Source organism: Dendropsophus ebraccatus, chromosome 3 (genome assembly GCF_027789765.1).
Source record: "Dendropsophus ebraccatus isolate aDenEbr1 chromosome 3, aDenEbr1.pat, whole genome shotgun sequence".
In the NCBI taxonomy this organism is placed as follows: domain Eukaryota; kingdom Metazoa; phylum Chordata; class Amphibia; order Anura; family Hylidae; genus Dendropsophus; species Dendropsophus ebraccatus.
The window spans coordinates 130793563-130813766 of NC_091456.1; the positions used below are offsets into that span (position 1 = coordinate 130793563).

Sequence of the window (20204 nt, forward strand, 5' to 3'; positions counted from 1 at the left end):
CCCTGTCATAATGAGTCTATGGGAGGCTTGCGTGCCTCCTCTCTCCGCACTGAAGAATGAACACTTTCCGCCACTTTTGCTCTATGTGCACGTAGCCTAAGAAGTGTATGATCTGTGCGATGAGGTAAGGAGCGTATGAACTGTGCAATGAGGTAACGAGTGTATGATCTGTGCGATGAGGTAACAAGTGTATGATCTGTGCGATGAGGTAACGAGTGTATGATCTGTGCGATGAGGTAACGAGTGTATGATCTGTGCGATGAGGTAACGAGTGTATGATCTGTGCGATGAGGTAACGAGTGTATGATCTGTGCGATGAGGTAACGAGTGTATGATCTGTGCGATGAGGTAACGAGTGTATGATCTGTGCAATGAGGTAACGAGTGTATGATCTGTGCGATGAGGTAAAAAGTGTATGATCAGTGCGATGAGGTAAGGAGCGTATGATCAGTGCGATGAGGTAAGGAGCGTATGATCTGTGCGATGAGGTAAGGAGTGTATGATCTGTGTGATGAGGTAAGGAGCGTATGATCAGTGCGATGAGGTAAGGAGTGTATGATATGTGTGATGAGGTAAGTGTGCTGTGATATGTGTGACGGCGGATCAGAGCGGCCTGCAACCCCCCTCCATATCAACCCCCTTCCCCCTGGAAGTTGCATTACAGTGGCCCACACAACATCCCACTGCATATATCTCTCTTGCAGCTGGAGGCAGTATTGTACCTCCAGCCATAAGAGCCTTCTCCATACACATATTCACCTTGCCTGGCGCAGTGTTCGTGCATTCTCCCTCATGCGCGAGTGACATGCCAGGTGAGTATGTTGAGCTATGTGGTGGGTTGGTTTGCTTATAGGTGGGGCCATGCACATTTTTTGCACAGGGGCCCTATGCAGTCTGTGTCTGCCCCTGCAGTACACTATACAAAAAAAAATTAACAGTGTTGTAGGAGTGTGGTAAAGCTACATGGAAAATGTCTGTCAAGAAGCTTACTGATTATACCAACAGCAACCAGCAGAACTGTGAATAGAGCTCTGGAGTATAAAACAGTGCAACATAATTATGTAAAAGGATTATCCAAGATTAAAAGCACACATGCTGTGACACGACTCTATTCACTTTCAAATGTAAAAATAGTACTGGTACTTAACATCATATGTGGTGTCTGCACCACTGCCAGCAGATTTTGGTCTGAAATGGTTGAGACTGTGAAAAAGGAATTTGACTGTAACGTCCCCCTCTCTCCAGAGATAGTTCTATTAAAACATATTGATTGCAATGTGCCTATTGGCACGTCTGCAACTTTTAAGGATCCATTAATAGGCAGTGATCTGTGCTGAAAAAAATAGGACATGCTCTAGTGTGGATCCGCAATTGAAGCACGGGTTATTGTCTAGAATGTAGTGGTCTATAAATTGCGGATGACTACAGAAGTGCTGTCCTAAATTACAGAAAACATTGCAGATGTGTTAATATAGCCCTAAACACATCGTTAAAAACTCTAAAATGTAAATTAACAGTAGATGTGAGATAAAGCAAGTTTGCAATTTACATTCATTATTTATTTTTCAGTTATCATGGAAAACACAGCACTTCCTGTTTTCTGACTGTCTTTTTCTCAAAAAACAGGAAGTTCAGTGTTTCCCAGGCCATCTGAGCCAGAACTCTCTGTACAGGTCAGACTTCATGTGTTTAGTCTCTTTCCTTCAACTAGCACAAGTCAGACAATCTGCCTTCAGGAGACTGGACCTGGATTTCTGGTAAGTTCAGTCTCTTTTTACAGCGTGATAACAACAACAAAATAATGAATGTATATTGCAAACTTGTTTAACCCCTTAACGACATCGGGCGTAAACTTACGCCCTCGCGCCCTGGTACTTGGCGCATCAGGGCGTAAATTTACGCCCGATGTTTCCCCGATCGCTGCGTGTTCACACACAGCGGTCGGGGAAGATGGCCTGCTATAAATCATAGCAGGCCATCTTAGCTTCACGGCACGGGGGGTGGTTAACACCCCCCGTGCTTACGATCGCCGCTATAGGCTGATCAATTCAGATCAGCCAATAGCGGCGATCGGAACCTTTCCGGGTCATCGGCGACCCGATGACCCGGAAAAAAATGGCGGTCGGTGCTGTCCGAGGACGGCACCGACCGCCATTACTGTAAAAAGTAATGGTGATCGCCGTGCCACCGGCCCGATCGCCGTGAACGGCCGGCCGGTACCGGCCGGCCATTCACGGCGATCGGGCCGGTGGCACGGCGATCAGAGTCCCACAATATAGTAAATACCTGCCCTGGACCCCTCAGCTAGGTAGCCGAGGGGTCCAGAGCAGGTATTTGTACATTACTCACCTGTCCCGGGCTCCTGATCGGCGTCTTCCGGGTTCGCGGCATCCTCGTCTTCGTTCGGGTCTTCGGCTTCTTCCGTGACGTCACGTTCGGCTTCTCTCGGCTATTTTCGGCTCCAGCGTCGGCTCTTTCCGTATTTTGCGCTCTGCTGCCCTCTAGCGGCTGATATGTGTAATACACTTATCAGCAGCTACAGGGATGTTCAAATGTAGAAATTTTTTTTTTTTTTTTTTTTCAAATTTTTTTTTTTCTATTTTCCGCACCCTATCGCCGCTGAGTGTTGATCAGCATCGCACGAAAGTGTGCTGCTAATCAGCAACTCCTCCTTTTTGGCGTAGGGTGTTTTTTTTCTATATTCTACTGCCACGGTCTGCTTATAAGTGCCGCACATAAGTGCGGCATTTATCAGCAACTCCTTTGTTGGCGTAGGTTTTTTTTTTATACTTACTGTAAAAAAACACGTAAAAAACACTACATTACACCACACTACATTGAATAAAGTTTGACACTACACCACTACATACCCCATATACCAATCCCCGTATAAAGATGGCCCCCAGGGTGTTTTCGGCGTCAGAGGGATACGTTATTATTACCTCCGACACCGAAACAGCCAGTGAGGATGAATGGGGGGTCCTTCGTTCCTCCATTCATCCTCATCATCCTCATCCTCCAATGACGTATCTGGGGGTAGCGTAGCGTACGCTGCCCCCCAGACACATCTTTTCCGCCAGTACCGTCCCAATAAGAGATGACGGTATGGTGTGAAATTCTACAAACTCTGTGAGCGTGCCTTAGGGTACACTTACAGATTTCGGGTACGTGCACACTGCGGAATGGCGAAGGATAACCCTTTGTGCATTCCGCAGCTGGCACCCGCCGGCGGACTGATGGAGGCGCGTGTCTCCACCCGTGTCATAGAATCCATTCTATGCACGGGCGGATTCCATCGTCCATCCAAAGAATGAACACGTTGGACGGAGAGCGGAATCCGCCAGTGCATAGAATGGAGTCTATGACACGTGTGGAGACGTGCGCCTGCATCAGTCCGCCGGTGGGTGCCAGCTGCAGAATGCACGAAGGGTTATCTGTCGCGATTCCGCAGTGTGCATGTACCCTTAGAGTGTATGTAGGAAGGGACACCCGAATCCAGCCCCCAGATGCCCCCCTCCCCCCCATCCTCGGAGTTAGTGGGAAGATCGTCCGGGAACTGATCTTCCCACTGCTGGATAAAGGTCACCACCTGTACGGGGATAACTTTTATACCAGCGCCCCCTCCTCTGGTCTCTCGCTGCCCTGTAGCTTGCGGCACGATCCGAACATATCAGAAGCAGTAATAGCGCCCTAATATTTAGCAGCCATGGAGCGGACCCAGCGCTTCTGGATATGAAGGACCCCGTATCGCACCAGGGCAACATTTTCCAGGTGACGTCCCCCACACTGGAGAACGGGAGACCCCAGAAGAAGTGCAGAGTGTGGCGTAACAGGGGGATCAGGAAGGACAACATTTTCCAGTGTGACGCCTGTCCTGATCCCCCCGGCCTCTGCATACTGGATCGCTTCAAGGCGCACCACACGTCATTGGGGTTCTACATTATCTAAATTCTGTCCCTTATTCCTATTTCAGGGGTCACGTTGATCCAGGGATTATTCTGATCGCCATTATGGAGTCAGGAAGGAATTTTCCCCTGTGATGAGGCTACTGTCGTCTGCCTTAAGAGGGTTTTTTGCCTTCCTCTGGATCAACACAGGTTGAGTTTGATGGACACCTGTCATTTCCAACCTTATAAACTAATAATTGGCCTAATACCCCCAAATAAATTAGAATTGTCCCTTTTCCCCAGCTAAGTAGGTATGGCCGCCATTTCCATTAGAGGATGCCATGTCGCAATTACAAAGCCTCTGTGCGGCCAGGACAGTAGAAACCCCCCACAAGTGACCCCATTCTGGAAACTACACCCCATAAGGAATCTAAGAAGGGGGGCAGCGGGGATATGGCCCCCTGGTGACGGCCACATTTGGGACGTGAAAATGAAAAAAATTGTATTTTTTATTTTCTCGGCACATGTTCTACGTAAGTGCCCGTCACCAGTGGGGTCCATATGCTCACTGCACCCCTTGTTAGATTCCTTATGGGGTGTAGTTTCCAGAATGGGGTCACTTGTCGGGGGTTTCTACTGTCCTGGCAGCACAGGAGCTTTGTAATTTCGACATGGCCTCCATCCTCCATTCCAGCCTCTAAATGGCGCTCTGTCCCTTTGGTGACTTGCCCTGTGCCCATATGGCACATTATGTCCACATGTGGGGTATTTTCGTACTCAGGGGACACTACCCTACACGTTTTGTGTTCATTTTCTTTTTTAACCCCTTGTGGAAATGGAAAAAAATCAAGGCTAGACCAACATTTAGTGTAATTTTTGTAAAATTTTTACTCTAAATCATTAATCTTGTCATGTTTTTTCATTTTCACAAGGGGTTAAAAGATAAAAAAAAACATTTAATGTGTAGAGCAATTTCCCCTGAGTACGGAAATACCCCACATATGGACATAAAGCGCCATGCGGGTGCAGGGTAAGCCTCCGAAGGGAAGAAGCGCCATTTGGTTTTTGAAGGCTGGATTTGGATGGAATGGATTTCGAGGGGCCATGTTGCATTCAAAAGGCCCCTGTGTTGCCAAGACAGTTGAAACCCCCCACAAGTGACCCCATTATGGAAACTGCACCCCTCAAGGAATGTAACAAGGGGTGTAGTGAGCATATGGACCCCACTGGTGACGGACACAAATGTGGAACAATGTGGCGTGAAAATGAAATATTACATTTTTTACACTATAATGTTGGTTTAGCCTTGAATATATCATTTTCACAAGGGGTTAAAAGAGGAGAAAAAAAACAAAATGTGTAGCGCAATTTCCCCCGAGTCCGTAAATACCCCACATGTGGACATAAAGCGCCATGCGGGTGCAGGGTAAGCCTCCGAAGGGAAGGAGCACCATTTCGTTTTTGAAGGCTGGATTTGGATGGAATGGATTTCGAGGGGCCATGTTGCATTCAAAAGGCCTCTGTGTTGCCAAGACAGTTGAAACCCCCCACAAGTGACCCCATTATGGAAACTACACCCCTCAGGGAATGTAACAAGGGGTGTAGTGAGCATATGGACCCCACTGGTGACGGGCACAAATGTGGAACAATGTGGCGTGAAAATGAAATATTACATTTTTTACACTATAATGTTGGTTTAGCCTTGAATTTATCATTTTCACAAGGGGTTAAAAGAGAAAAAAACACACAATATGTGTAGAGCAATTTCCCCCGAGTCCGTAAATACCCCACATGTGGACATAAAGCGCCATGTGGGCGCAGGGCAAGCCTCCGAAGGGAAGGAGCGCCATTTGGATTTTGGAGGTTGGATTTGGCTAGAATGGATGATGAACGCCATGTCGCATTTACAGAGCCCTCCTGCTGCCAAAACACTGGAAACCCCCCACAAGTGACCCCATTCTGGAAACTGCACCCCTCAAGGAATCTAACAAGGGGTGCAGTGAGGATATGGACCCCTTGATGACGGGCACATTTGTGCCATGAAAGTGAAAAAATGAAATTTTTCCCTTTCACGTCACATTGTTCCACATTTGTGCCCGTCACCAGTGGGGTCCATATGCTCACTGCACCCCTTGTTAGATTCCTTGAGGGGTGTAGTTTCCAGAATGGAATCACTTGTGGGGGGTTTCCAGTGTTTTGGCAGCACGAGGGCTCTGTAAATGCGACATGGCCCTTGAAATCCTTTTCAGTGAAATTCAGCTTCCAAAAGCCAATTGGCGCTCCTTCCCTTTGGAGGCTCGTCCTGCGCCCCCTTGGCACTCTATCGCCACATGTGGGGTATTTCTGTACTCGGGAGAAACTGCGCTACACATTTTTTGTCTTTTTTTGCCTCTTATCCCTTTAAGAAAATGAAAAATTGAAGGCTAGAACAACGTTTTAGTGTAAAAAATAAATTTTTCTTTTTTCACGCCATATTGTTCGGAAAATCTGTGAAGCACCTGTGGGGTCCAGATGCTCACCGCACCCCTTGTTACATTCCTTGAGGGGTGTAGTTTTCTAAATGGTGTCCCTTTAGGGGTGTTTTTTAGGTTTTGACACCCCAGAGCCTCTGCCAACCTGAAGTGGTACAGTCAAAAATGACCAAATATAACGGAGGCGTTGAAATTCATTAGGCGCTCCCTTATATCTGAGGCTTGTGGTTGCGTCAAATAGCGCAATAGGGTCACATATGGGGTATTTCTATAAACTGCAGAAACGGGGCAATAATTATTGGGGTGCATTTCTCTGGTAATAGGTTTATAATTATGAAAAATATTGGATTACAATAAAATCTCTGCACAGAAAATTAAAATTTTCAAATTCCTTACACACTTGGCTTTTATTTCTGTGACTCCCCTAAAGGGTTAAAACACTTTCTGGATGTGCTTTTGCAGAGTTTGGGGGGTGCAGTTTCTGAAATGGGGTGCTTTGTGGGGCTTTCTAACATACAGGCCCCTCAAATACACTTTAAACCTGAACAGGTCCCTAAAAATATCTGATTTTGAAATTTTACTGAAAATTTGGAAATTTGCTGCTAATGTTTTAAGCTTCCTATCGTCTAAAAAAAATGAAAGATAGTTTAATAAATGCCGCCAACATAAAGTAGACATGTTGCTAATGCTATTTAATATATAATTTATGTGGTATAACCACTTTCTGTATACGCAAAGAAGTTTCAAAGTTGGAAAAATGCATTTTTTCACATTTTTTCACATTATTTGGGTTTTTTTCATAAAGATTTGTTATGAGTATCGACTCCAATTTACCAGAAATGTAAAGTACAATATGTCACGAGAAAACAATCTCAGAATCAGCCGGATAGGTAAAAGCATCCCGAAGTTATTAATGACTAAAGTGACACTGGTCATATTCATAAAATTTGTCTCTGTCATTAAGGCCATTTCAGGCTCTGTCCTTAAGGGGTTAATATCACATCTGCTGTTGATTTAGATTTTGAAAGTTATAACGACAGTGACACTTTAAAAGGAAACTAACAGCAACTCAATTTTTGCAACTCACCTTTAGATGAAGCTTCTGAACTATACGGGAAAGAAGCCGTGGAAATTTTCCAGTATCCATGTCATTGATAATTGACACTGCTTGTTTTATGCTAATAAAAAAAATAAGATGTCATAAGTAAAATTGCATTGTAATCACTGTGTGCATTGGTTTCTGCAATCCATAATAGTTGGCTGCACAGCTTTTAGTTGTTCAATAACTATACCACTGAGTAGGATGCCAAGCAGAGATCTGCTATGGGTATGTCCTTAAAGACAGTATTCCAATGTATACTGGCAATGTACCCTAAAAAGATTCTGTGAATGGGGCCCAAGAATAGCAATGCAAATACAAAAATTTACAAAACACAATATAATATAGAAAGCTAGCCTATAAGCATAAGATTCATTTTCTGTAGACCCTTTATCAATATGGTGCTGGCTCATTTGAACAGAGTGTAATCCATATGCTTTAGTCAAAGGGACACTAAAAGGTGACGTGAGAGTGTCTAACATGGTATTGTAGGATACTACTGTGATCAGTGCAGTTCTTACAATAATGGAAGTCAGATAGGATACAGTTTTTGTCTTGCTCCATGGCAGGAGTGACCATTGTTCACAGACTCATAACAACTCAAATGCAATCCAGTGAGCCTGCAGCATGTCTCCATTGAATTCTATGGGCAGAATCACACAGAAGTCTCATAATGTGATAAAAAAGGGTTTGGTACATATAACTCTGTGGTTACAATCACATGCACTTTAAAGTGACTGTACCACCAGGCCCAGGCTGAAGCACTGGAGGCGGGCCGACCCACCCTTAGTGGGAGGAAACTCCGCCCCTCTATGATAGGGTTCCAATTATTCTAATGGAGTCACGTCATGGAGGGGCTGGAGTTTCTTCCCACTAAGGGTGGGTCGTCCCGCCTCCAGTGCTTCAGCCTGGGCCTGGTGGTACAGTCACTTTAACTGTAAGCTTGTATCTGGCATCAAAGGTCATGACCCACCGTGGACATCTACTGTTACTGATAAGTCCCATAGTCTTCCTCAGCATGGTGTCAGGAATCAGCCATGTATTCTGCCACACTTCATATCAAATGTAGACTGTTTTATATTAATATCCTCTTAGCTGCCTATAACAACCAATCACACCTCAGCTTTCATATTACCAGAGCAATATTAGAGATGAAAGCAGCGCTGTGATTGGCTGCTATGTGCAGCTGAAAGAATAGTACTGTAAGACGGTGAATCTCCCCCTTAGTCCATATTAAATGGCATTATTGCAGTGCACTTACCCCAAACCAGCCTGATGACTATCTGTGTATAAATGAAGAATAAAGGAGGAGATTTACCATGAGGTCCTATAGATAGGGCCCTCCCTCTCCTTGAACAATTAGTGTGTAATTCTACATAGTCAGAATTCGAAAGTGCAGCGGAATCTGTTGGTGCTGTAGAAACATTATTCTGTTGGTTCTTCACAGAAACCAATCACAGCTCAGCTTTTATTTCAGAGATAAAGAGATGAAAGCTGAGCTGTGATTGGACAATAAAGAGAATCTTACTATATGGGTATTTGCACACTATGGAATCCGTGTGGATCACCCACAGCAGATTCCGCAGCTCGCCCCCGCTAACGGCCGCGTGCATTTCCACCCGTGCCATAGACTCCATTCCGCGGTCTATGGACCAACCTGTTCATTCTTTGGACGCATATGCTGCATAATTATAACTATACTACTTTTCTACGTAACACCGCGTATTCAGTGCGTAAATTCCTATATTTACCAAAGAAAACATGATGTGAAATCTGATTGGTTGTTATGCTTCATCTTTCTATGTAAAAAGCCCAGGGGTGTTACTCAGCCATTGGGGTTCTCTGGCATGTCACCTTTATGGGATGTCCATGGCCTATGCCAGCAATGTATGATCAGTGGGGTCCAAGGATTAGGGGAGCACCAGGAGGGGCACTGTGTAGGGTCCCCAGCAGGGATAGATGCTGACGCCACAGTCCTGGGCATCAAGGCACCTGGTCCCAGTCCTTACTGGCTGTACAAACATGACATTACAAAGCCCTGCAAGCTGTCAGCACTAGGGGGCAGCACTGTGCTTCTAATAATGGGTGCTGGGTGCACACTGACAACCATCCTCATCACTGCCATCTGCCTGGAAGCCATTTCCACTACATAATGCTGCAGGACGGACACTTTCCGCTATAGATCACCATGCAGCTCAGCCCTGCTCACGGAGGGTTACCAAGACAGTAATGAAGTCCACTCCTCTCTGACTACCTGGCAGTCTCCTTGAATATCGCTGTCGCCATGGTGACAAGTTGGGCGCTCGGGATGCCGCTGCTGCCTGCACCACTTCGCGCCGGTTCGGCTTCAACTAGGAGTGAGCCGGACAGGTCATGTGATCGGCTGTCAGCTGCCTGGTTGCGTCCCGGACTGCTACGGTGGCGCGCATGGCTCAAAATGCAGTATCAGTCACTTCTCCTGGCGTCGCTGTGGGTGCACGTATCAGCAGCTTCTCTGCAGCTCACAGTTCTGTCACTCAGCATGTTACTTTGTACAGCACCGAGCACCCTTGTAACATAGTTGTTCCTGCAGCAGCTTATTGCCCTATAAGTTACATTAGGTGGGATGCTGCCCAGATACAGTTCAGTGGGGGAACATTGTGGGGAATTTACTATTGTTTGCTGAGTGTTTGCCAGTAGCTGCTGCATTGTGGCAGCTAAATTTTTGTGTTATTCACTCCATTTGCTGTATGTTGCTTATTAAATCCCTGGCCCAATGCAAAGTACTGTATATTTCTGAAAATTGAGTTATTTTACCAGGAAAGAATACAGCCCTTTAGTCACTTATAAAAAAAAAAAAACCACAAAAAAGTCTCCCAAACAGTGTAGATTATTAGTAAATGGTGTGTACCATGACGTGCGCTAAACTATGGCACACAAGAAACCATAACAATTGTGTTCAGTGGATATGTGATCCAATGATCTGTCCAATTTATCCCCAGCAAATTATTCCCTTTCATGCAAAGTTACTGCATCTCCATGGCATCATCTAGTATTAAAGCTTATTACTGTCAGTCAGTCTGTCAGTCAGTTACAGTAGTCAGTGGGATCTGATCCCTGGTCAGAGTAACAGCTCAAGCGCCGCAGTCCCTTCAGTGGATTTCCAGGCAAGACAGTCCTGTTCACTTGAATGGAGCTGAACAGCAGTACCCAGTGCAGCTTCCGTACATAGCAGGACCACCACAGCGGGACGTTTATTGTAGGTTCATACGTTAGTATGGAATGTTGTGTTTTTGTGGGTCCATAGCATTACTTTTTTTTTTTTAGCATGCACTTTGGATGTTCATGGTTTTGCTGAGATGCTGCGGTTGCAATCTGGACCCACAGTCACACAGCCAGACTTCTTCAAGTTGGGAATCAGCATTTTGGAAGTAGAGATGACGGGAGCAAGGACATTTCAAACTTTGAATGCGTTTTCTATGTAAATGTGGCCAAGTACAAGTACAAAAAAAATGTACATGCCCACACCATCATTCCAACAGTGCCCGAATTAAAAAGAAAAAAGGAAAATATACTAAGGAGGGCACAGCAAACAAAACTCACTGATATGGCAGCAATGATATGGTAATATGCCATGTAAGACAAATGTGACTAGAGCATTGAGAGACAAGTAAGGCAGTTTTTTATTCCCATCTGACCACAAAACAAATGATAAAGCATATTAAACATGGCAACAATAGAAGCCAGTCAAAGGCTGAATATGTAAATTCTTATAAAACAAAGAATAAACTTACGAAAAATATTTATTATTTTGAATATAAAATATAACACTTTTGTACCAAAAATAAAACTTGTGCAAAAGTACAAAAAGACAAAAATATTACCATCTTTTGAGCATAAACCTGTCTCATGGAAAAAGACAGACAACATAGAAATAATCTGAAAGTATTCTTCTAGCTATGGCTTGCATAGTCATGTACCAAACAAAATGAAACAATTGTTCTAATTTCTCTGTAAAATACAAAATTCAAAACATAAAACTGCAAACATTTCTTATAAACATGTAAAAATGTTTCCTTACACCTCTTGTACACAGCAAGACTATATGCTGGAGGTTGTTGTGTGGCTCATCTGCTTTGTATGGTGTTCCTCACAGCAGCATCCTATTTTCCTACCAAGGACGTTTTAAGAAAGAAATATCTCTGTAATATCACGTCCAATGGAACATGCCACATTTTTATTACTGAAAGCAACACTCCAGCTATACATTTTATTGCATAAGGGGCATTAATGGGGTGAGGCTAAACACCTCAAAAGACCCAATTACATAGGCTGATTATCTGTCAAACAGGCTGATATTGCCCCATGTAACAGAGTATATTCAGTAAAAAGGGGGAGCAGGGTGGCTGACTGCCCTTTATGCAATAAAATATATGGCTCGAGTGTCACTTTAAGAGAAGTACCTTGTTGTCAGTCATATAACATCAGTCAAAAGACTGGGACACCCAACCAACCTTAAGTACAGGTTAGTTCTGCGGCTGGCCATTAGTGATTTCTATAACATTTTTACATCAGGTGATTGGTCCCTCTAGGGGTCAGACACCAACCAAACTTTTGACATTTTAAACAAACAATTTTAAGTAATCGGATGTGCAAGGAAACCTTCTACTGCACTATTCTGAAACGTTAAATGGCATCTTTCTGATGATGTCACCGGCCTCCGACTCAATTCTTTCATACACCCACTTCCTGTTGCAGCGGCACTTAGGTCCACATTTGTTGGAGTTGCATTTGGGGCAAGGATAGAAACACCCCTGGCATCTCTCCTCCAGACAGTCGCACAGGTCCTGGTTATTACATAGCAGTTTACCATTTTTGTCATATTTTTTGACAGAAACCCTGAGGAAGACATTATAGTTACTATGTTAGATGATACAACATGTTACAGATTGATCTACATACTATGGGCTAACTTTACAACAGATTACAGAAAAAAACACGCACTAGCAGGGACATCTCATATGCGATAAATTACCCACACTCTGCTCTATTCACACAAAACCTCCCAATATATATAATGGAAGAATAGACTTTAATGAACACTTTCTAATAAAGCCTGTGTGGTTTGCATTTTTACAGGAAGAGTCACTCTGGCAGTTGTTCACAACAATAAATCCGCCATATACATCAGAAAAAAGAACATAGTGTGAACAACACCTAAAATTTACAATGCAAAGGGTGCACCAAATGTTAGTCTGAAATATTCTATTTGTATTCTTTAGCATTTGTTAAACTTAAGGGGAACCAATCACGCCAAAAACGACCCTAAAGCCAAGGAAACGTACTGGTACATCACCAAGCACGCTTCCTAAACATACCCCTGGACCCTGCGTGCCCAGCTTGATTAACCTGCAATCTTTCTTTTATATACTCCCGTGCTGTATGCTAATTGCGGCCAAGTAGTCATCTGGGCGTATGTAGTCACGGTCCTGGGCGGGTTCCAGCGCTGTAATCTTGCCCCTCTGGGCGTAAGTGAAAGCACTCCTGTCCTGTGACGTCACCCTGTGGCCAACATTGCTGACATCTTTACTACGCTGCATATGCGTAGTACAGCGGGAGAAGACGCTGCTGTTCTGCGCCTGCGCAGCATAGTGCAGCAGCCTCTTCTTCTGTTCATAGTTTAGACATCAGTGCGCCGCTGTGCAATGCCGGCCCCTAGGTGACGTCACAGGACAGGAGCTCTTTCAATCACGCCCAGAGGGGCAAGATTTCAGCACTTGAACACGTCCAAGACCGTGACTCCATACGCTCAGGACCATGACTACATACGCCCAGATGACTACTTGGCGACGATTAACATACAGCACAGGACTTTATAAAAGTAAGATTGCAGGTTTATCAAGCAGGACACGCAGGGTACAGGGGTATGTTTGGGAAGCGTGCTGGGTGCACCAATCAGCACCAATTGTGCTGATTGAGCTCCCAGAACGGCTGCATAGACCTTGCAGACGGGTTTCCTATGGAGTTGGGGGTTCTGGGCTCCGTAGGCTTAGTGTTGGGTAAAATGCTTTTTAATCTTGCGCGCAAGGCAGGGGGAGAGATGGTTTCCACACACGGCTGGTCTTTTCGGGAGCACCAGCCAACCCTGGAGCACTGGGCAGGCCCACTGGCCCCTGGTGTGACAATCTCCCCTCTGTTCCAATGGAATCAATGGAGCTTCTTTACAGAGAAGAGGGGGTTTCGTCACACCAGGGACTGGTGGGCTTGCCCAGTGCTCTGGGGTTGGCCAGTGCTCCTAAAAAGACTGGCGGTGCGTGGAAACCGAGTGGCGGTTCGAAAAAAGGACTGTGACATTGGCACCAGTCCATAAAGGTATAGTACCCAAAGCTATGTACCTAATGGTACATTCGCTTTAAGGTTGCTGACACTGCTAGATAGCTGTTAGGTCATGGAGACACAGTACCTTTTTTATACAACAATCTGTGCTTCCATAAAGTAGAAATTTCCTTTTTTTCTTCATTGGAATGTTTAAAGTGGCTTTCCCCTCCCATTCCTGTTCCTGCATTACAGTCTTCATCACATGAGGGGCTTGGAAACTTTGCACTCTGACACTTTGCTCTAGAGAATAAAAGCATTTTTCTACATTCTGGAAACACAGACAGATATAGGAAAGGTACCATGTGTCTCATTGACCTAACAGCTATATTACAGTACCAGCATATATATTAATCTCATCATATTTGAGTCAGATATTTTTTCCCAGCTTTGATTGGCATGAGTATTTTTTGCCAAACAATCCATCTATATCCATGCAGCTGACATACTACTGTCCCTTACTTGTTGGTAGAATAATATCTATTCATTTGAGACATGTAGGCCTTCTTCTTTTGTTTTCGAGTTTCCGGATTAAAGTCTGCGACCTGAGGTCCAGGATTTTGGAAGGCCAAACACTTTAACTGTTTCTCGATTTGCTGTAAAGACAAGAGATAACAGCTCAGGCCTCCCTTAACATACAGATGAACACATAAGGGAGAATTTACTATGACTTTTAGGCCATATAATTGGCATTCAGAAGTGGCACACAGCTCATCTGCACAAAAATGTGCAACTTCTTAGCCGAAAGAATGTGAAGCCTCTCACAGCCTGGAACATTTACTATATTCACAGCTGAAATCTACACCAACTCATTTCTGGTCTAGATGTCAGTGTGTGGTGCAGGGACCGCCACAGACACAACTTTATTAAGATACATAAGTTCCTTAATACATTTGCAGCAATTTATACCAATGGGATCAGCTATAACAGTATGTAAAATACCAGTCTGTATTAAATCTGCCCCATCATCTGTTAGATTTCTTGTATTTTTGCAGTCCTTTTAATGTATACATTTTATGGGGGGGGGGGGGGGGAATGGATACAACTGTGTGCAATTTGTTTGGATCCGTTTTTTCATTGACTTCCATTTAATTTTTTTTTTTTTTATATTGCTGCCCTTACAGAGAACATAATAAAGATCATTTTCTTACGTCACCATGCTCCTCAAGTGTCCTCCTGTGGCTTTTCCTGGTCGCTTGCTGAATGCTCCCACCACCACTTCCGATATGGACTTGTCTTTGCATTGACACAGGCCGCAAAGCTGTCCTGTCTCAGTCAGTGATTGGCTGAGCAGGCTGTCACTGCAGGGGTGTTCAGTGGGAGACCAGGAAAAGCCACAGAGGATGTGGGGGAGTTTGAAGAGGTAAGAGTAAGCTCTTTATTACGCTTTGTATAATGGCAGCAAAAATTTTAAAGGCCGGGAGTACTCCTTTAATTAAACCTCCTCTCTCCCACTTAGCTGCCATTCTGAGGCTCCTCCTCTATCTGCCGGACACACCCAGTGCAGGCAGTGTGATGACATCATCAGGCTGCATGCACTGGGATGTGACATTGTCGGCTACAGCTGATCATTTGTAAGGGCCTTATTACACCAAAAGATTATCTGACAGATTTCTGCAGCCAAAGCCAGGAATGGATTTGAAAAGAGGAGAAATCTCAGTCTTTCCTTTATGACCCGTTTTCTGTTTATATTCTGTTCCTGGCTTTGGCTGCAAAAATCTGTCAGTTAAATCTGTTGGCATAATAGGGCCCCCAAGTCACAGCTGCAGCTGCAAGACAGAGTGGGGAGCTGGTGGTTATCTACCCTGTGCGACTGTCCAGGGATCTGGGGCATGAAGCCCTGGAATCCCAGAGTGGGGGATGCAATTCAATATGGAAAAACTGTGTGGCTATTAGCCACCCGGGAGCCCTGGACGGACACCCAGACAGCCCATATTTAACAGAAAGTCCCCTGAAAATGAAAGGGGTAGGAGGAAATAATCAAGTAAACTCACCAGCTGCCGGATGTCATTTTCACCTAAAATCCGGGTTGCCTGATTTTTTTTCCCACTACTTTAGTGCTGTCCCAGCTGCTGGATTTTTGTACCGAGTCTCCTGGTTCTGTTAAAAGGGCTGCTGGCAGCATCAAGGTGTATAAACCACTACTAAAGCGACTGGTGGTGTGGGGCTTGTAGCCTGACCACCCAAAGTGAGCAGCAATTTTAGCCACTTGCACAAATTTGTTCTGCAGTAATAAGTTGTATGAATGGTATGGTGTTCTCTCTCTTTTCCTAGTACATGTATACAATGGCAGATTTTACCTTAAGGGTAGCTTCACACGTAACGTATCTGCAGGCCCATTCACTTCAATGGACTGACATACTCGCAGCGGGATTGTCATCCCGCTGCAAGTATGTCAAGCTCAGCGCCATTAACCCCCGCGACCCGGGAACATACTTTATTAGGTCCCCGCTCCGGCTTGTTTTGGTGGCTCCGCAGCAGGGGGCCCCGCCGCAGTACACTGATTGGTACCTCCAAAGCAAGCCGGAGCAGGGCCTATCACAGTATGTTACCAGGCCGTGGGGGTTAATGGCGCTGAGTTTGGCATACTCACAGCGGGATGAAAATCCTGCGAATTTGATGTGAGAAATCCGCTGCCGATACGTTATGTGTGAAGCTACCCTAATGCTTACCCGCTTATCCAATCACTGCACTGTCCTGCCGCAGTCATTGATTGGCTGAGCAGGCTGTCAGCGAGTCAGGATGAGGAAAAGGAGACTGGAGCGCACTAGAGCAAAGGGAGCGGGGTAAGCATGGTGTATTAAGGTATAATCTGCAATTATATCCATGTACTAGGAAAAGAGAGAGAACACGATACGGCGCACATAGCGTATTACTGCAAAACAAATGTGTGCAAGTGGCTAAACTTGCTGCTAACCTTGGGCGGTCGTGCTACAAGCCCAAGACCTTCAGTCGCTTTATTGGTGGTTTATACACCTTGAGGCTGGGTTCACACTATGTATATTTGAGGCTGTATTTGGTCCTCATGTCAGGTCCTCATAGCAACCAAAACCAGGAGTGGATTGAAAACACAGAAAGGCTCTGTTCACACAATGTTGTAATTAAGTGGATGGCCGCCATATAACAGTAAATAACTTCCATTATTTCAATACAGCAGCCGTTGTTTTAAAATAACAGCACATATTTGCCATTAAATGGCGGCCATCCACTCAATTACAACATTATGTGAACAGAGCCTTTCTGTGTTTTCAATCCACTCCTTGTTTTGGTTGCTATACAGCCTCAAATATACGTAGTGTGAACCCAGCCTTATGCAGCTTGCAGCTTTTTCAATGGAACCAGGAGACTCTACAAAAATTCATCTGTGGAGACAGCACTAAAGTAGTGAAAAATCTTCCGTGTGATGTTCTGGCTTTAGCCTTCCTCAGTGTTAGTGTAAAACTAAAACATCGCACAAGAGCGTGTGAATAAGGTCACAAGATTTTTTACTTTAGTGCTGTCTCTGTTGCTGCTCCAGACGGAGTGCAGTGTGGTGAGGCGTGCATTATCCTTCTTCTCATCACATACATATACACATATGCACAAACAGACATACTGCAGAGATGCCCAAATATGCAGCCTTACATATACTGTATACAGACAGCTAATCATACTAACACACACATAAATACATGACAGACACTCAAACATAGATGCACAGATACAAAAACATGCAGATTACATATAAAAACATCTATAGAACTACATTACATGATGCACACTATATACATGACAGATGCACACATACAGGCATATTACATAGACACAAACATGCACAAAAAGATTTTACACACATATATATCACATGAATAAACATATTACATAGATTTCCTAACACACACAGAGGATAAACATAGACAAGTATAAAACACACTCACATTTTATGCCAGACAGGAAGCTCCACAAGCGTCCTCTTGTCTCCTTCTCCACTTCCTCGTGTCTCTAGGCTCCGGCAGCTTGCAGCCCCTCCCCCTTTTCGTCTGCACCGACTGCACCCGAGAGTGCGGACCTCACTGCAGAGGGGGATGGAGGGGCCCTGCTGCTGCTCTATGACAGGCAGGAAGAGAGCAGTGCTGAGGCTGTGGTGGGAGTCGGACCATAGAGAGCAGGGGGAGTTCAGAGTTCAGAGAAAAAACGGCCGTTCTTTCATCACCCCAGCAGTGTGGGAGCCAGTAGGGGGCCCCTTGAGCTCCCCATACTAAGTTGCTCTTAAAGACGCCCCTATCTAGCTCAGATGCAAGGCCCAGCAAGGGTGGGGGGCACCAGGGGAGCCCCCTGTGGCCTAGTCCAAGCTGGTCTGCAGCGCTCCTTCAATTAGTAAAGAATATGAATTTATCCCATCAAATGAAAAAGGTGCAACACAGAGACAGTTACGCACAATGTTTCAGCGAATTCCCACCGCCATTTTCAAGTGTGATATGAGATAGTAGACAGATATGATTATAGATAGATAATAGATATACTGTTTGTGATATAGATAGTAGATTTACAGTCAGGTAGACAGATATGCTCTTATGCATATACTGTATATGAACAAAATATTATATACAGTACACAGTATGGATATCACACATACATAGAACACTACAGATAGATTACATTACACATACATAGAACAATACAGATAGACATCACACAAACATAACATTACACATACCACTGCACATTGTACACAAGAATATAGTATACTTACCCCTTTGATATCCAGTTGGGTGCAGTCTACAAAGGGTTAAATCAGCAGGCTTATGTAGGTGGCAGAGGTCTGGCAGTCTCACTTCTGTGCAGACAGTTTGCACTACATTGTCCCTCCCTTCTCCCTGTTGTTCCCACTGCTGAAATGATTAATTTAGCAGGAAGCTGAAGAGCCTCACCTGCCCTGAGCAAGCACTGTGGCTCTCACTAGTTTGTGGGTCACTGGAGATGTTACTACTGTACTTTGGGGGCGCTGTTGTCACTGTTATGTGGATATTGTGACTGTCACTGCAATGGAGACATTGTGGTTGGCACTGTCTTATGGCTTTAGGGGTGTGATCTGTTACATATTTCATTATTTATTTAGGGGGAGTGCTAAAACTGTTTAAGGGTGCCTTCACACCTACCGACTCGCAGCGTTAATAACACTGCCAGTCGGCTAGGTCCTGGCAGACCACTGTCAGTACATACACGCAGCGGTCTGAACGACCGCTGCGTGTATGTAAATCTGCCGGCCGCTTAACCCCTTCCGATGCGGGTCGCCTCTCGCTCCGCTCTGTATACATACCTCCTCGCTCCACGGGGTCCCGGCGTCCTGCTTTTCCGCCCAGCCAATCAGTGGCTGCGGCAGGGCAACACACTGATTGGCCGGGCGCGAGAGCAAGACGCCGGGACCCCGTGGAGCGAGGAGGTAATGTATACAGAGCTGGAGCGGGAGGCGGCCGGCATCAGAAGGGGTTAAGCGGCCGGCAGATTTACATACATGCAGCGGTCGTTCAGACCGCTGCGTATATGTACTAACAGTGATCTGCCAGGACCTAGCCGACTTGCAGCGTTATTAACGCTGCGAGTCGGTAGGTGTGAAGGCACCCTAAGGGTGCCTTCACACGTACTGGATCCGCAGCCGATTTCATGCTGCGAGTTTGCAGCGAAATCCACTGCGGATCCATGTAGTGTGAAGGTCTATGGGGTTACATATCTGCAGCGGAATTTTCCTTCCGCTGTGGATATGTTACCCGGCTCCTTTAACCCCCCGCAGCATACATCGCCTGCTCCAGGCTCCTGCTTGCTTCGGGGCCTCCCAGCATCTCCCAGTGGTCAGCCAATCAGTGCGCTGTCCCGCCGCAACACAGTGATTGGCTGACCGCCGAGAGGCTCCGGAGCAAGCAGGAGCCTGGAGCTGGTGATGTATGCTCTAGGGCTGCCCCGGCCCGGAGCATGCATTATCTGCTCAGCGCCGCGGCTGTGTGAAGCTCCCGGCTCCCGTCGCTCCCCATCGGCCAATCAGTGCTGCCGTGCACTGATTGGCTGATGGGAAGCGAGGGGAGCTGGGAGCTTCACACAGCCGCGCCCCGAGCAGGTAATGTATGTTTCGGGCTGCGGGCGGCCGGGGGTTAAAGGGGCCGGGTCACATAAAGGCAGCAGAATAAAAATTCCCCATAGAACTTCACTATACAAGGATCTGCAAATCGCAGCGTAAAATCCGCTGCGGATCCGGTACATGTGAAGCTACCCTGCAGGGTACAAACCCACACACCGTATACGCAGCTTATTTACTGCTGCGATACGCAGCAAATACGCAACAAACACGCAACAAATACGCAGAAGATTAGATCTAAATAACTGGACACAGCATCAAATCTGCACCACCAAATCTGCTTC

General features: G+C 45.5%; 2 protein-coding genes across 11 annotated transcripts in view; both read right to left on the reverse strand.

The window, feature by feature from the left end:
- The window catches only part of COMMD10 (COMM domain containing 10), a 269009-nt gene extending 259140 nt beyond the window's left edge, over positions 1-9869 (reverse strand). For 2 of the 5 annotated variants that reach the window (XR_011362178.1, XM_069962684.1), the window contains exons 1-2: positions 9209-9703; positions 7446-7536 (exon numbers count right to left, since the gene is read on the reverse strand). Coding sequence is in view for 2 of the 5 variants with exons in the window: in XM_069962684.1 (XP_069818785.1) it covers positions 7446-7536; positions 9209-9252 (135 nt within the window). In the remaining 3 variants the exon portion in view is untranslated. The other 3 variants (XR_011362179.1, XM_069962683.1, XR_011362180.1) reach the window with 3 other exon arrangements.
- Positions 9870-11280: 1411 nt separating this feature from the next.
- Positions 11281-20204, reverse strand: part of ARL14EPL (ARF like GTPase 14 effector protein like) — a 37745-nt gene continuing 28821 nt past the window's right edge. For 4 of the 6 annotated variants that reach the window (XM_069964578.1, XM_069964576.1, XM_069964579.1 and 1 more), the window contains 2 exons: positions 14274-14407; positions 11281-12335 (listed from right to left, as the gene is read on the reverse strand). In XM_069964578.1, coding sequence (XP_069820679.1) covers positions 12110-12335; positions 14274-14407 — 360 coding nt within the window. In that variant the 3' untranslated portion in view covers positions 11281-12109. Of the gene's footprint in view, positions 12336-14273; positions 14408-17728; positions 17890-18543; positions 18663-20204 lie in introns of those variants that run through there. The other 2 variants (XM_069964582.1, XM_069964581.1) reach the window with 2 other exon arrangements.